The following is a 16952-nucleotide window of genomic DNA, read 5'->3' on the forward strand; positions in this document are numbered from 1 at the left end:
GATTGAGCAACAGGAGCTCACCCTGTTGTGGGGATTCGAACCTCCTGATCAGCAAGCCCTAGGCTCTGTGGTTTAACCCACAGCGCCACCCATGTAACACTAAAAAGAATGCAAGTGCGAGACTTTGGGGTCAATGGCAGAGTATTAAAGCTCTGCTTTTACACTGTGTGTAATGAGCAAAGTAGAGTGGGATTTTGTGGGGAGACAACCCAGGAAGAAGAAAGAGCATAACCAGGGAAATAAAGCATGCTGAAAATGGAAAGGCAGGGTGGGGGCAGGGATAGAAGCTTTAGAGGGAAGAGAAAAGGCAGATTTAATACGCCCTATTTCTGCTGGTAGATGTGTTGTAGTTTGAGGTACCTCTTTAGCAACAGAAAGAGAAAGACAATGGAAGAATGGAAGGTTAAGGAGAGTGGGGTGGAGTGGGGTGGGGGAAAGTACATAAGAAAGGCCCTGTGCAGGGAGCTGATAGCTCTTTTATACCTTTGTTGGTAAGGAGAAAAGACAAAGACTCTTAAATACTGTCTTGCTGGCAATGATCAGGTGTTAAAAGTATTGAAATGGTGCCAGCCAGAAGTATTGGTTCTAAATGTCTGAGAAAGGTCTTTTAAAAATTCATCCTTATTGTGCTTTCCCAGGGAGAAAGGGATCAACATATCATTTTGCCTCTTGTGGCAAAAGCCTGGAGCTATTGAAACAAACTTGGTTAGAAGGAGTTACAGGTAGGTAGCTGTGTTGGTCTGCCATAGTCAAAACAAAATAAAAAATAAAAAAATTCCTTCCAGTAGCACCTTAGAGAGTAACTAGGTTTGTTCTTGGTATGAGCTTTCGTGTGCATGCAAAAAGCTCATACCAAGAGCAAACTTAGTTGGTCTCTAAGGCAGTGTTTTTCAACCTTTTTTGGGCAAAGGCACACTTGTTTCATGAAAAAAATCACGAGGCACACCACCATTAGAAAATGTTAAAAAATTTAACTCTGTGCCTATATTGACTATATATAAAGTAATTTTCCCACGGCACACCAGGCAACAGTGCTGTAAGGTGCTACTGGAAGGAATTTTGTTTGTTTGTTTTTGTTTTGGTTAGAAGGAGGATAGGAGAAGCCAAAGGAGTGGCATTTTAGGTGATCATATTTTCAAGGAGTCTGATGCTTTAGTTTCCTTTACAGGGGGATGGCAGAGATTTATAGTGAGGGAGAAAGCAATCAGTGCATTTAAGAGGAGAGGCGTTGTAACTCAGCTTGCTTGAACATCCACCGCCTCGGTTACAATAATGGAGGCTTTTCCCTTGCTTCTCTAGGCCAAAACCGCAACTTCCCTTCTCAGGTGCAGGCTACCATGGCAAAAGCTGGATTTTTGGAGTGCTTACTAACAGCATACACTCACCCACTATGGTAGTTCAGGGCGCTTTTTCATGAGATTCTATTCAAGCACATGAGCACTTTGGACTGGGCCCAGAAGTGAACTGGCAAATAATGCAGCTGTTTTAAAACATGGGATTATATGGCAAATACATTCACTTTAACATGTGATCTAAATGCCCAGCCAGTTATCTGACTGCTACATTTTTGACCAGTGGAAGTTTCCGAGTCATCTTTAAGGGTATCCCCATGTAGAGCGCATTGCAATAATACAATTTGGAGGTTATCGGAACATGGAAGCTTGGTGGTCAAGTCATATTCTGATGTAGAATATTAAAACTGTTGGATTCTTTCATGGGAGCAGAGCTTAAGTGCATTGCACCTTTAATTCTGTGCTACAGTAGTGCGCTGTTAAAATCTGAAAGACAATTTTTAGCAGAGTGTGTTGAGGTTGTGTATGAAATTTCCAAAGCATTTAAATTTCTGTGTTAATTCTGGTAATTCAACCCAAATTCCACCCCAAATTCAAATTTCTCAATTTTCCCCTTTATGTTATGAGGTTATTTTTAACATTTTAAAAAATGAAAATAAATTTTCATAAAGTAAATTTTATAAGGGTGGACTTTATTAACTCACTTAACATTTTTGCTACAGTCACGGGTTTTTATGTTAACATGACATCTTCTTATACTTCCTGGTCTTGCTCTTTGTATTGGCTAATTACATAATCCCCTAGAATAGTCAGCTGCTGCTGCTGCCGCCCCTGTTCTTGAAGCTTTTGTGCATGTTAGGCCTTTCCCTCCAGTTTAAGTAGGAAGTCTAGTTCTAATCTTCTTAGCTGCACTCAACGCATGTGAGGGGTGATCCTATCAAGGGATCTGTGGCCCTAGATTCACAAATGATGTGAACATCTCTCTTTTTCTTTTAGGAGCTTTGACAATTTATTTTAGCTGTGTGAGTACAAGCATATTAAAAGAGATCTCTTGCCAGTAGGAGAAGAAGGAAAGTCACACACACCACTGGTTTTCAATGGAAACAAAGGGAGCTTAGCAGTCTTGACAGAATGTTCTATTTGGGTGAAACATCCTTAAAATGTTGGTGGAAAGAATGGATGAAAGGAATCAATTCTGAAGAACACAAAAGGTTGCATGAGGTTCTCACCCCTTTAATCTTCAAGAGGGAGAAACAGAAGTAGGTATTGGAGCTGGTATGGACTTATGTGGGTGTAAATGAGCTAATAAATAAAAGTTTGAGAGTAGGCGGCGGCATTCATTGGAAACAAAAAGTTTAAAGTATGAGGAAATAAAAATGCTTATAAACCAGTGGAAAGTGGAAGGGACAGTTAAAATTATTATGCATTCATGCTCACCTCGCTGTGCGATTTTAGGAAAGCAATTCACCATGTATGTTGTGCATTTAAAAAGCTATTTGTGTCATGTTCCTCTCCTTACAATGAATGAAAGGGCATTCCTCTAGTAATGGCATGAGTCTTTCTAATGCCAACCATTTAGTTCATTCAGTCAGAAACACGTGATAAAAACCGGCAAGCAATTTGTTCACCTATTTTTCTCTTTCTTTGTTTTATCTTTTTAATCACTGCATGATGCTACTGGTGGTCAGAAAAGAGGATTATTCAGTGCCTGCATTATTTTGTGCGTGACCATTGTTGAAAAGGCTTATGTTTTCTATATACAGTAATTAGCTCTCTCTAAAAGCTGTTGCACTGAGCTACACAGAAGGCAGACCTCTTCATTTCATGAGATATATCTGTTATTACTTTTCTGTAATAAAGTAACATTTTCAAATGCTGTTTATTGGGTATGGGTGTTTATGTTCATGTTTGTTATTTCCACATCAGCATGCAAAATGTCAACTACTATGTGTAAAAATTTCATTCATTTAGCACTTTCACCTGGAAATAATACAATGTAGGTTTTACAGAAATCATTTAATAACTGCAGTCCTCTTTGTGTTGACTTGGAAGTAAGTCCCATTGACTTCAGTGGAGCTTACCTCTTAAGCTAGTGTGTGTAGGATTGCCATGTAGGTATGGTTTTATTTTTGCGGATATTTGAAAAAAAGGATTCCAGATTTGACTGCTTTTTGAAATAACTTTACTTTTTTGTACACAGGCCACCGAAACTCTATTTCGCATGGGGGTGTCAAGAGGAACAATTACTCCTTTAAGACATGGAGAGGTAAGATTCTGTTTGTTTTCTCCTGCTGTTTATAGTCTTAGAACTGAACTTTGTGCCATCTTGGGGGGGAAATACAGAGTTTTATACTGAAATAAGGTGTGGATGCCTGGAACAGTGAATAGGGACCCTCCAACTGCAACTTCACCTCCTTTCCAGATCCCAGTTGTATAATGGGCAATATTTGTGACATGACCCTGTTTCATTGTTGAACTTAGTGGTGATTGTTACCAAAGACATAAAGTAAAAGCTTTCATACACAATTAAGAAGGCAGAACTTTTTCTTGAAAATTGTAACTCCAATTTGAAAACAAGGTCTGAAGCTGTTAGCAGGTTTTGGTCATCCCTGCTTTATGGTGACCATAATACAAAGTTGCAGCTGTGCTGTGTCATAGTAATCATGGGGAACCCTGACATAGTGAAAAGGTAGGGGAATTCAAGTCTCTTGACCAGTATTCCATCTGCTGTAGACCTAAGAGAATGAAATCCAGAGTAATGGAGAGGTTATGAGCAATTTTGATGAACGTGTGTTATGTTCAGTTTCAGCAAGATTTGTTCCTTTATATTGTATTTATTTATTTGTTCAATTAATATCCTGCACTTCATCAGTTTTATTGATCTTTGGGCATCACAACACAATATAAAATCTTAGCATTTGAAATAACTAGAACATCAGTCAAAATACAGCAACTAGCAGGGTTCCACAGACTGTGTAAGTGAGAGCAGAGTTCTATAAAAGGACCAAACCTTCAGATTTGTGGCTATGAAGATAATTAATTTGTTTTGTTTGCGATCTATAGTTGCATTTTGTTTTTAATTCATTTTTAGGAAATTTTAACAGATTTGATCTGTTAATGTAAACTGTGTAGTTTTTTTATTGTGTTAAGTGGCATAAACTTTTTAGAAATAAAAAGAAAAAAAGAAAAATGCAGATGCTGAGTCTTTGCTTGCTCTTACTGAAAATACAGTTAAAGCCAGAACTGAAGAGATTAATACTTGGAAGTTCCAAGTATACTTGCTCAGTTCAGAAGTGCTAATCTGGTGGTAAAATCCCCAAAAGCTAAATTGTTGGGAAGATGAGGAAATGATACAGATCGGATGAGTATAGACAGAAAAGCCTGTGGTCAGATCCTTGGTGTTTGGTTTTAACCAGTACACATCACCTAGTATATATTAAAATAATGCATTATTTAAAATCATTTTAAGGTAATTTCTGTCAATGTGGCAAGCGCGGCTGGTGCTGGGGATAGGCAGAGAAAAGCAAGACTAGTCCTGAATTAATAACAGACCCTCACATTGCACTGAAGCAAACAGCTTTTTTTGAATTAAAAAAAATACTATTCAAACAAGAGAAGTCACTAAGGACTCTTCAGGGTTGGCTTGTTTCCAGGTCCAGATGGATTTGCAGTTTATAATGCTGAATATTTGAGGGAAATCTTCCCCCTTATTTCCTGCTTACAGCTTTTCTGCATGCCAGGAGAGTCATCTCCATAGCCTCTCTGGCTATGAATATAGTTTACTTTTGTCAGCCTTTCCACATAAGAAACCAGGTTTTTGTGCTGAAAGCTGTGTTATTTGCTGTTTACATATGGATTACAGAATTATTGACAAGGTTTTGGCATGAGATTTGGAATCCGTTGCTGCCAAGTGTCATTCATCAAAGTGAGACAGATAATTCTTGGACTGGTTTTCCTGTTCAACAACAGCCACAGGGTTGTGAAAAATTACCTCAGGACTGGTTATGGTCATGAAGTTGACTGATCTCCAAGAAGTCTAATAGTATCAGGGGAGGTAATGAAATTCAAGAATATAATTGCCTTCAGGATTGAGCAGATTTCTCTCCTTGTTGCTGAAGTATTTCCATCAAGACTCGCTTTTTGGAGAATGTTTAGTGGTTCAGAGGTCACCCATTTCTCCTCTTGCTCATAGCCATTATGTTGATGTCTGACTATTTTGTAAAGGTTTTGTCAGTCCTGAACATAACTTTAGAGCACTGGGAATTTAAAGAGCATTGAGCTGCGATTTTATTTCTAGCCATGCCTGTCTTTCTCTATACCCTCTTTTTCTGCCTTTAACAATAGTTGTCATTTGTGTTTTGAGGACCATCACCAAGGGACCATGAAAGATGCAAGACGTCTCTCTTTTAAGTTCCTGCCTCTTGAAGCCTCTCAGGTCCCAAATAAATTAACTGAGATACTTGTCATTAAGGAGGCTTATTTCATGGTGTCATCTGTCTTCTGCCATATTATATCAGATATAGAAAAGCTGGATATAATTCTGAAAATAGCACTTTGGGAATAAAGATTTGCTGGACAAAGGCAACTGTGATCCTCTCCCATGTTTCCCAAAATGGTATGATTCTCAGGGAAGCTCTTGGAGGAAATTACAGTGTTTGCCTGCTGCTAAGCAACACTCGTCTTATTTACAAATCCAACCCTTTGCTCCCCTGATTTCCACAGGTTTTTACTCAAAGTCTTGAGGTTGTTGGTTTTTTTCCCCAAAGACACCCTGGGCAATTTTGTGCTGTAATTTTCAAATTAAACTTGCAAGAATGTGAACGTATTTGCCATAAATATTGTGTGTGTGGAGTATATTTGTTTGTTATGAGGGTATGTATTTCTGTGTTTTTATATTGTAAACCACCCTGTGATCCTCAGATGAAGGGTAGTACATAAATTCAATCAACAACAACAACAACAACAACAACAACATCATGATGAATGGGTGTTTCTGTCTCAGGGGTTAAACAGTAAGGACCATGTCAGCAAATTTCCCATTTATTGGCTGCAAAAGGGCACTGGGAAGCTGGAGGTATAAGATAATATCCATATGCCAGCAGAAGAGTACAGTCAGGCTCCGGATGGCAAGTGATATATGAGCTAAAGAGCAGTGTGTTTTCCCTAAACATTGTGAAGCTGGCCTTTAGATTCTTCCCAGCATCTCTCTTTTCTCTTAGGGCAAGCTGCCAACTTGATTTCTACGACCGACCGTCTTACACACCTTTCTCTGCTAGCCTGCAGGGGTGAAAATGCATCTCAAAATGCTCCTGTTTTCAGCAATAGATTGAGATGGATCTGGCTTGCATCCAGGTTCCTACTGAAACTGAATTTCAAGGCTCTCTTACTGCCCATCTATATTCTAATGAACACACAAATAGCTTGGAGATTTCTGCACAGATCATGTTTCTGGGGCAGCCAAACAACTGGGATATGGCCAGGGTTGAAGCAATATCTTGGCAGCTGCCTGGCAAGTGTTGTGAATGAGCTTCTGCCAAGTCCCTAGAGCAGGTACTTGATGGTGTGGAGTTGGGGGTGGGGGAGGCTGTAAAATGGTCTCTGATAGGATTAGCTCATCTAGTTCCCAGCTTTTCATAATTACAGATGAAGAACATTTCACCTTGTGTGAGTCTCTAGGTCTCGCATGTCTCTTCCCTCCCAGCAGAAGTAAGTGAATTGGGCTGTGGTGTTTATTTGAACTTCTTTCTGGGGATGGATCTGGTCTTCAGGAAGGGAATCATATCCAAATAAATGCAGATGCAGCCTGTTCCAGTTGCTACTTTGTGGTGAGGGCAGGGATGTATTGGACTTGGCCTGTTCTGAGCGTTCTCCCCAGAATGTAACAAGCGATAAGAGATCTTTTATCTATGTAGACTATTCTGGAACTGATAGCATCTGTGTGTAGCATCTGTGTCTTCAAGCAGATGATCTACTTCCACTGGTTGAAGCAGCTGATCGGACAAGAAAGAAACACACGGCAAGGTTTGGGATGTTGCAGGAAAAGGTCTTTTGTGATGGAACATGCTCTTCCACAGAGATATATTTGGAATAAGCTCCACAATCGTGGCATGTTTGGCTTCCTTGAATTAAGTTGCCGTGCCCAGCAACTTCCGCTCATCAAAAATAATGAGAATTTAAAGGGTCTGTGTCAGCAACTTCAGAAGTTCCTAATTTGTCTGAACTCCTATCCAAGTCAGGATCTATTAATTCTACTTGAAGTGGCCCCAAGAGAGACATTTAGCATTAAAGTAGGGAGAGGTCATAGATTTAGGATGCTGCCTAGCTCCATGAATGGGTGAGTGCACAGGATGCTGCATAGCCCCTAGCTCCACTACTCTGGAGGAGGGATGGGGATGATTCACTAAATTTAAAAGTGCCAGGGCAAATCACTACATTGAGACTACAGAGTGTGTCCCAATAAATGAAGAGAAACGTTTGTAGATATAGTTACAGGTAGGTAGACGTGTTGGTCTGCCATAGTAAAAAAAAAAAAAAAATCCTTTCAGTAGCACCTTCGAGACCAACTAAGTTTGTTCTTGGTATGAGCTTTCGTGTGCACTTCTTCAGATACACTGAAAGAGAAGTCACCAGACCCTTATATATAGTGAGAGAGTGAGGAGGGGTATTACTCTGAAGGGTGGTGGGAATGAGTGATTGGCTGATGGGTGTGGAAAACCTGTTGATGACTGTTACACAGAACACAATCATATGAAACTCAATGGGTGACCTCAAGTTAATCACAATATTTCAACCTAGCTTACTTGAAAAGGTTACTTTGAGGATAAACACTTGTCTGACCTCCTTCAACTGATGCAAATGTAGTAAAGAACTTTTTTATTTTTTATCCCCCCAAAATATCACTATTTTAATACCAGGATTTATCTACTATACATTTTGGAAAGTTGTTTGCCTGTTTGATTTGCATTTTGACACCTCTTAAAGTATGATGGTTCCTGAGATCAAGGAGCAGTTTTTTGTCTATGTGATACAATTGGACACTGTTTTGAATCAAGATTGTGGACTAACCTTTCAAAAATGTGCTGATTTTAACTACTTTTTTAAAAATGGCCTTTTTGGGGGGTGATGTGGTAGTGGTGGTGCCAGGCATGAGAGGCTGCTAGAAAAGAGGAGTTTTAAAAACACAGTCCAAGCAAGGGTAATTCTGAAATGCACCTTTTTAAACAAGGCAATTCTTCTTTAAGAAAGGAATTTATTCTTGAAACTGCTGAATAATTGTGCTTTTTTATTTTTAACTCTTGACTTAGCAGCATAATGATCTGTCTGTTTGATAAGATGTATAGTGCATGAAAGAGATCTTCAGTTCATAAACTGCTTCCTGCAGTTTATAGACTGACAAAGCAGTGAAAAAAAGCAGTGAAAGTTACTCTTTAAGCCGATTCTGATTTAATTAATATTGTTTTCGGCATGTTTTCCCTTTTTTCATGTATAGTTTCAGCTTGAGGGCATGCCAGGCCCCAGTTACAGGCATATTATGGAGCAAAATAGTGATGTGATCCTAGACATCTGATCTCCTCACCCCTCTCCTTCGTATCACAAAGATGTCATTATTATAGTGGGTTCAAAAGTTCCGTTCTCACGGATTGTTCAGTCATCTCTGGTTTCCCTCCTTGTTGTCTGAATGCTTTGCTGCTATCATGTTAATTTGTGGAGAAGATAACAAACTTCCATTCTGCATGTATTCTTTTCCCTTTGTACATACAAACACACACTTGTTATAATTTGAGCATTCTGTATTAGCAACCCTAGTTTTATGGTCCATAGAAATTCCGGATTATTTATTTTTTTGTCCATCAGTTTAAGAATATGGTCCCGGGAGCTGAAACATCTCATACTTGTTTGTCTCAAATGTGATGTTTGCGGAAAGCTGAGCACAGTAAAGGTTTCCTGGAATGTTCAGTCAGAGTGTGAGAAAATAATGCTTTTCTAGAATTCTGTAACCCTGTAACCCTGTTAACATGTATGCTTGAAGAATGTTAACTCTTGGCAAAATGAAGATTAAGTGCAAGTTAATACTGTGGAATTTTCCTTCCAATTACATCATAGGAGCCTATGACAATGCCAGCTATTTGAAATTGGTTGGATGCCATGCAATTCTTTCTGTGCCTAGCAGAATGCATGCGGATCCAGAATATGTAGGATTTTATCATTTTTGCCCAGTGAATCCTGTGTTTCCTTAAATCATTTCTACCAATATTTCACTAAGACTGTAACCAACATTAAATTCTAAAAGTGTGAGTGTGTCTTTTTTCCTAGGAGAGAGGGATTCCATTGCATAGCAGTTCAAAGAGATGTTTTAACAAAGAGTAATAGAACAGTAAAGTCAGTGAAACAGACCAAATCCACTATGTCGCAGTTCGTATTACATGATGTTTATTGACTTAGAATTATTTTTTAGGTTCTTTAAATTCTTTAGGTTCTTTAAATTCTTTTGACTGCACATCCCCTTGGCTGCACTGTGGATCAGGGTATTCTATTAACTGCAGGACTGGACCCTCTGTACCTTTTTTTTTAAGGTGAAGCACACTGATGCTTTAAAAGTTTATCTTCAGCACCTTTGAGCTGTCTTGACTCTCTTTAAATACAACAGCCCACCTTTTATGAAAAGAAGCTCATACGTACAGGAAACACACACAAATGGGAAAAGAAGTGGGAAATCCACAGTGTTATGAACTGGAACAAAGGTGTGCCATTGTGGAAAGTCTGGAGCTCATTTTATAGCACATGCTCTGTATGCCAAATTCTCTGTCCGGCATCTCCATGATAATGCTAGAATTCAGAGTTACTGAATGAAACGGAATGTTGGAGATTCAGGGCAGGCGAAGGAAAGTGTGGTGTAGTGGTTAAGAGTGGTAGACTCGTAATCTGGTGAACCGGGTTCGATTCCCTGCTCCTCCACATGCAGCTGCTGGGTGACCTTGGGCTAGTCACACTTCTCTGAAGTCTCTCAGCCCCACTCACCTCACACAGTGTTTGTTGTGGGGGAGGAAGGGAAAGGAGAATGTTAGCCGCTTTGAGACTCCTTCAGGTAGTGAAAAGCGGGATATCAAATCCAAACTCCTCCTCCTCCTCCTCCACCTCCTCCTCCTCCTCCTCCTCCTCCTCCTCCTCCTCCTCTTCTTCTTCTTCTTCTTCTTCACCACACATACATAGTTAAAATATGGAATTTGCTCCCACAAAGGCTGCAATGGCCGCCAACTTAGAAGGCTTTAAAGGAGGTTTATTTCTTTATTTCATAAAATGTACATACTGCCTGATTGTAAAATGAGCCTCAAAGTAGTTTACTAAAAATATAAAACAGTAAAATTATGGATAAAAAACAATTAACAAGAATTTAAAACATTGTAAAAATTAAAATAAACAATAAACTAAGAGCAGGTTTCTTCGGGGGAAGAAAAGGCCGCCTCCTGGCAACTCCTGCAGCCAAGCTGGTGCCAAAGATATTGCTCTGCTTTCCTTTGGACCACATAAGGATCTTCTCTTCTCTTCTTGCATTCTGTTGGCATTCTGCCTGTCCAATAAAGCGAAGGAATAATGGGGAATCAACCGGCAGATGTACAATTACAAGGCCATGTGGGTTTAGAGAATGGGAACTCCTTGTTTCTTCTCCTGGGGAGCAACTGCAGAAAGCATTTCCTGGCATCTCTGAAAACCTGTATCCCCATCTACATATAGGATGTGCTGGGAAATGCAGTGACCCCAAACATTAAAGCTGAAAGCAAATAAATTTGAATGCTGTGGGGACATTTTAAACTTGCTGCGAGCTTGGACATCTGCAAATGCTTAAAAGTTCAACAGATCATTATTTGGTACCTCCTCAAGAAATCTGTACATGCTTGTTGCACTATGGAACACAGGAACCTGCCATAAACAGAGACCAGACCACTTTGTCATTTAACTTAGCATTGCCTACACTGACCAGCAGTGACTCTAGAGTTTCAGACTGAATTCTTTCCCAGTCCTTCATGGAGATACCAGGGATTGAACCTGGGAGGACCATTTGCTTTCAAAGTATGTACTCTGTCACTGAGCTATGGTGCTCCTTCAAGTTGGCAACCCAGCTCACAAATGGCAACCAACTTCTGGTTGCTAGTCAGGGCTTTTCCTTGTTAGTCAATAGCTTTTTGTTGGGAAGGTTTTCATTGTTATCGTCTGGGTTATGCCCACCTCTGCTATTTCTCCTTGTTAAAACTGCTATGTTGGGTTGAGGTGTCTGAAAACATGTAGGGAAGATAGCCAACCTGAGACATGAACAGCTGGTTTCTGTTTAAAATTTGAAGAACCATTTCCCCTTCCACCCACCACTGTCTTAGCTGTGGAGAAGAATTGAACTGTATGTAGGGAGGACATTTCCAGTGTGGTCTCACTACAATACGACTGTCATGTCTGTGTTTCCCCTAACACACTCACTCATTCATCCTCGCTCTTTGCCAGTGAGTAGTTCTTTGTTTTAAATCAGGATACAATGAAGTGCACATTTCGTTTCCATTTTGCCTTTCTCAGTCATCTGCCAAACCACTAATTGTGTTTTAAAAACGGTGATGTTAAAACCTCCTTCTGTCATTTTGGAGAAAGAACGCAACAGCAAATATATAAGAAAAACCACCAAGCAGGAGGTGCACAACCTCTGTCGTGCTACATTGCTGAATTGGGACCCTATGTGATGGCATACTGCTGAAGTTGGGTAATTTGGCTTTTGGCTGTTGTTAGACCTTCAAGTCCCTCCCCCCATAGAATATAATATTAAAAATCAGAATATAAAGATATATTAAGAAGAAATCATTGATAACTACCGTTATGATTTGTTCTCTAACTCTTTTTTTTCACTTGGTGGTTTGTTTGTTTTTGAAAATAGAATATGAAATATTTTCTTACTCTGTGGAGCACATCTGGTTTAGTAATTTGCACAGACATATGGCATTAATTAGTCTCCTATATAGAAGCTCCTGTTATAGCTGTGAATCTGTCTTTCCATTCATTACACAAAAATAGAAATGTAAGTATTTCTGTTTTTTGAGAGGACTCTATGTGTTCAAGCTACTGAAAAACGAGTTGCTCTGGGGCTGCTACTGGATTTTGGAATCTTGCAGAAGTGTGGCAAGTATTAAAGTTCCTCATTGCTCTTTCTCTACCTCTCTCTGTGTGTTTCTGTGGTTCAACAAACCTCCAATTTCAGGTTTTGCTAGGAGGTAGAGCAATCATCATGCCCTATTCCTTCCAACTCCCAAGTTAATAGCTCTTTGGAGGGAAGTAACTAGGAAATTCATAACAAAATAAAAAATTCCTTCCGGCAGCACCTTAGAGACCAACTAAGTTTGTTCTTGGTATGAGCTTTCGTGTGCATGCAAACTTCTTCAGAACACGAAAGCTCATACCAAGAACAAACTTAGTTGGTCTCTAAGGTGCTACCGGAAGGAATTTTTTATTTTTTATTTTGTTTTGACTATGGCAGACCAACACGGCTACCTAACTGTAATAGGAAATTCATGTGAGTGTAAGCAGGCAGTTTGAGGAGAAACAAAACATTGAGCAAGTAAGCAATGCAACTTAATGAGATGAGACTGAAATATAAAGCAGTTCAGCAATTTACACTACTTCCCACATGTGCTTTTGTGGGATGCAGGTTTTTGCTTTCTTTCCTTGTTTTAGAAACTGGAGTAAAATGATAGAAGGCTTTTCTCAATGAAGCCTACCCATGGTGAAGGTGGAGGAGGTGGTTGTCCCTATCATAGTCTCTCCAAAAACTTGCTATGTGCAGTAAGCCCTGCAGCCAACTTCTAATAAATGTGAGAAAGGGACCAGCAATTGAAGAGGCTTGAGAGGAACAGGGCTCTGCTGGGAAGTGGGAAGATCCCTCAGTCCCTGGGACCCAGAGGAGTAAAAATTCCTGCAGCCCTCTCTGCTGGCACTGCAGTTGGAGCTTTCTACATCCTGGCTGCCCAGAGCTGCAAAAATAATGGAGGAAAATATTTGTCAGAGATGAGAATTCTGAATTCATCTCTCCAGACTTTTATGGTTTCTGCAGTCTCCCCTTTTTATGTGTCTTTCTTCTCTGTTGCATAAATTCCATTTTGCCACAGGCATGGCAACGGCCTCTGCCTCACATATCTGGTCCTGCAGGCAGGGCCCCAAGGAGCTGGCTTTCCAAAGAACAGCAATGTAAGCACATTGTTGGTGGTTGTTCTTTACTTTTCTGTAAATTTTTTTTTTTATCAAAGTGACATAATGCGCGTCCCTCATTTCTTCTTTGTCAATCAGTTGAGGCAGTGCTGCAAAAATATGAAATGGGACTTTTCATCCTTGACCCAGTGCCTTACTTTTTCCTGGTGTAATGTAGTCGCTGTGGCACTAGGTAAAAGTAAAGGACCCCTGACAGCTAAATCCAGTCACAAACGACTCTGGGGTTGTGGTGCTCATCTCGCTTTATAGTCCGAGGGATCCAGCATTTGTCTGCAGACAGTTTTTCCTGGTCATGTGGCCAGCATGACTAAGCCGCTTCTGGCACAATGGAACACTGAAACCAGAGCAGCGCATGGAAACGCCGTTTACCTTCCCGCCAGAATGGTACCTATTTATTTACTTGCACTTTTGGCGTGCTTTCGAACTGCTAGGTTGGCAGGAGCTGGGACCGAGCAATGGGAGCTCACTCTGTCATGGGGATTCAAACCGCCGTCCTTCTGATCGGCAAGTCCAAGAAGCTCAGTGGTTTAGACCACAGCACCACCCACGTCCCTTTTTAGACCACCCCCAAAACATCATACTTACATTACAGAAGGAGGCGGTCTACAGAAGAAATCCTGCCTGCCAGGATACCTGATAATGGTCACTGATTGCATTACTATCCTGGCTATCCTTTTGTGATGGTTAATATTTTAGTTTCTGAATCCAGGTCACAGGCTCACCCTTGTTGTTGTTGTTCAGTCGTTCAGTCGTGTCCGACTCTTCGTGACCCCATGGACCAGAGCACGCCAGGCACGCCTATCCTTCACTGCCTCTCGCAGTTTGGCCAAACTCTTGTTAGTAGCTTCGAGAACACTGGCTCATCCTATTCATACACAAATACGCCCTTAAGACAGGATTTGCAAGCGAAAAGACAATGGGAAGGCTTTCCCCATTTGCCTCCCTTGCTGCAGAGGAATATTTGGGGTCATTGGGAGAGTCAAAATGGCTTCAGGATTGCTCTCCTATACTATTTCAGACACATGGTTCATATATTTAGATATTTGTGCATTTATGAATATTTATTCTATATTTGAGACCTTAAAATTCTTAGAACAAGTGTCATGGCTCTTCCCCATGCCATTGTTGCATATTTTCAAAACTGGGGCAGCAGGAGTTAAGGGAAGAACTTAAACATGGGCTCCTTCTGATGGCCCAGGACATCTAGTATTGTATTTTGGAGAACAGGAAGGAGCTGTGAATCAATGGCTCCAACGCCACCAGAACAGGGCCTGAGTCGCTGACTTCCTTTGCAAGCCCCACATCTCTCAACATTCTCTGTTCACACAAGCCCATATTGTGTATTTACATAACTAGCACACATAAAGGATTCTGGGGAGTTGTGGAGGACTGGAAGCAATCTCTCCATTGGGCTTCTACCAAGATACCGGTACTTGACATTTTTTAATTACAGAATGCATTTAGTCACATGGTAAACTTAAAGAGGCACAGTTAGGTTCCTGAATTACATCGCTGAGGAACTTCTGTACAATTCAATGTCCATATTGTATTTTGATTTCATAAAGCTGATGGAACGGCTGCCAAGTTCTCTTGAAGGATTCTGAGTTGTTTACTATCTCTTATATGAGCGTGTACTGCCAGCTGGCTGGCTGGGATATATTTCACAATTTGGAAAACTTTGAAGCTGACACACAAACACCCAGAAAGCAGGAGTTTGCATTTGTATCTCTGCTTAAAAATGCCAGCTGCCTCCCCTTTAAATTATTGCTCTTTCCCCAAATCAAGAAACCAGGCATATGTGGTATGCCTCCCTGGAGTTCTTAGATGCTGGAAAAGAGCTACACTCGTAACGTCCAAATGGTGGGAGAAACATCCATACATTTTATGTTAAATGTTGTGTTCTGGTTAATAGTAAGACACTCACATATTGAACAAATGTAGCTGTGCTTTTAGTTACTTTCTAGCACTGCCTGTGCTCTGTTGCCAGCCGCAGTTGCTAATCCTCAGATAACAGTTTAATTTCGCCAAAGCCCCCACCCCTTTAAATTCTCTTTTCATCAGTACCAATTCAGCCTATGGCCACTAATGCCAAAAGTGGGCCTCTAATGAGCAGGCTGGCTTAGCCACCCTCATTGTTGTACAGATTGAGTTAATTATTCATAAATGGCTGTTAATGGATGGATGGAGTATCCTGATTTGAATAGCTCCATTGATGGCTTCTTTTGGAACCTTGTTCCATTGTCTAATGTTTTATAGCAGTGAAATATCCTGTTATTTTACACAAATGCAATTAAGCAGGGTATCGGAAATGAACAGGATGCCTAATTTACTAGAACATTGACTTTAAAATCAGATATGGATACAGGTACAGGCAACTCCTCGCTTACGCATCCATTCCGAGGCACCGCACATTTAAGTGAAATCGTGCATATTGGGAACACCAATGAAAAGCCTGCACACACCCTCTAAACCTCTGGAAACCCTTGTTAAACCCAAACTCCCACAAACTCTACTACAGGGATGTCCAACAGGTTGATTGCGATCTACCGATCGATCGCGGATCGTTCCTGGTCGATCACATGACCCTGATCGACCGCCAAACAAAAAAACAAATAAGCTCCATAACTTTGGGTCTTTCTACTCCCAAAAAGCTCAACAACTTTGGTCAATATAACAGGTAGATCACTGCCAGGTTATTTTTAGTGGGACTAGATTGCAGTCTCTTGGAAGTTGGACATCCCTGCTCTACTACAATCACTCCCTTCAAATCTCCTTGCTCAAACGCCAACTCTCTGCAGGCCTCAAAGGTTGGTGCAAAGGCTCCTGGGATTGCACTGGCAAAGACTCACACACTTTTTGCCACTTTTCATGCATCTTCCAGCTTCAAGGTGATGTGTGTGTGTGGACACCTTGAAAATGCGTAAATGGAGGGTTGCCCTTACCAGGGCCGTCTTAAGCCTATCTGGTGCCGTGGTGCAAGGATCCCTCCGGCGCCCCCCACGTCCCCCTTTCCCTCCAGGTGGGCAGCAGCTGGAGGGCGACTCCCCCGGCAGGGAGGTCCCCACCCCCCTCTCCACACAGGATCCCGTTCCAGATGTAAGGCTGGGCATGCGCCGGGCACGGAGAATAGGTGCCGGGATTGATCTCTGTTCGTGTTCCGCGTGGATCCCTTCCACGGGGACCCTCTGGCTCCTTCCCGGCCGCCCCACGCCCTCCTCCAGTCCTGCGCAGTGGCAGGCTGGAGAAGTGCTCCAATGACCAATTGCAGCGCCGAGAGGAGGGGTGGCCGCCGGGGATCGCGCCCGCCTCCTGGGCGGGGCGCGCGCACCAGCCGGGGAGGGAGGGATGGAGGGCTGATCGCTGTGTGCCCAGCTCGCCGCCGCTGATTGCCTCCTCCTGCCTTCCCCCTGGCAGTGGGCAGAC

The 16952-nt window shown here is 41.4% G+C and overlaps 1 protein-coding gene across 1 annotated transcript in view; it reads left to right on the forward strand.

The window, feature by feature from the left end:
- The window catches only part of TMEM135 (transmembrane protein 135), a 166277-nt gene that overhangs the window by 63909 nt on the left and 85416 nt on the right, over positions 1-16952 (forward strand). Inside the window, exon 5 of the mRNA XM_033146094.1 lies at positions 3493-3558. Coding sequence (XP_033001985.1) covers positions 3493-3558 — 66 coding nt within the window. The remainder of the gene's footprint in view (positions 1-3492; positions 3559-16952) is intronic.

The sequence above is a fragment of the Lacerta agilis genome, chromosome 4 (assembly GCF_009819535.1).
Source record: "Lacerta agilis isolate rLacAgi1 chromosome 4, rLacAgi1.pri, whole genome shotgun sequence".
Lineage (NCBI taxonomy): Eukaryota > Metazoa > Chordata > Lepidosauria > Squamata > Lacertidae > Lacerta > Lacerta agilis.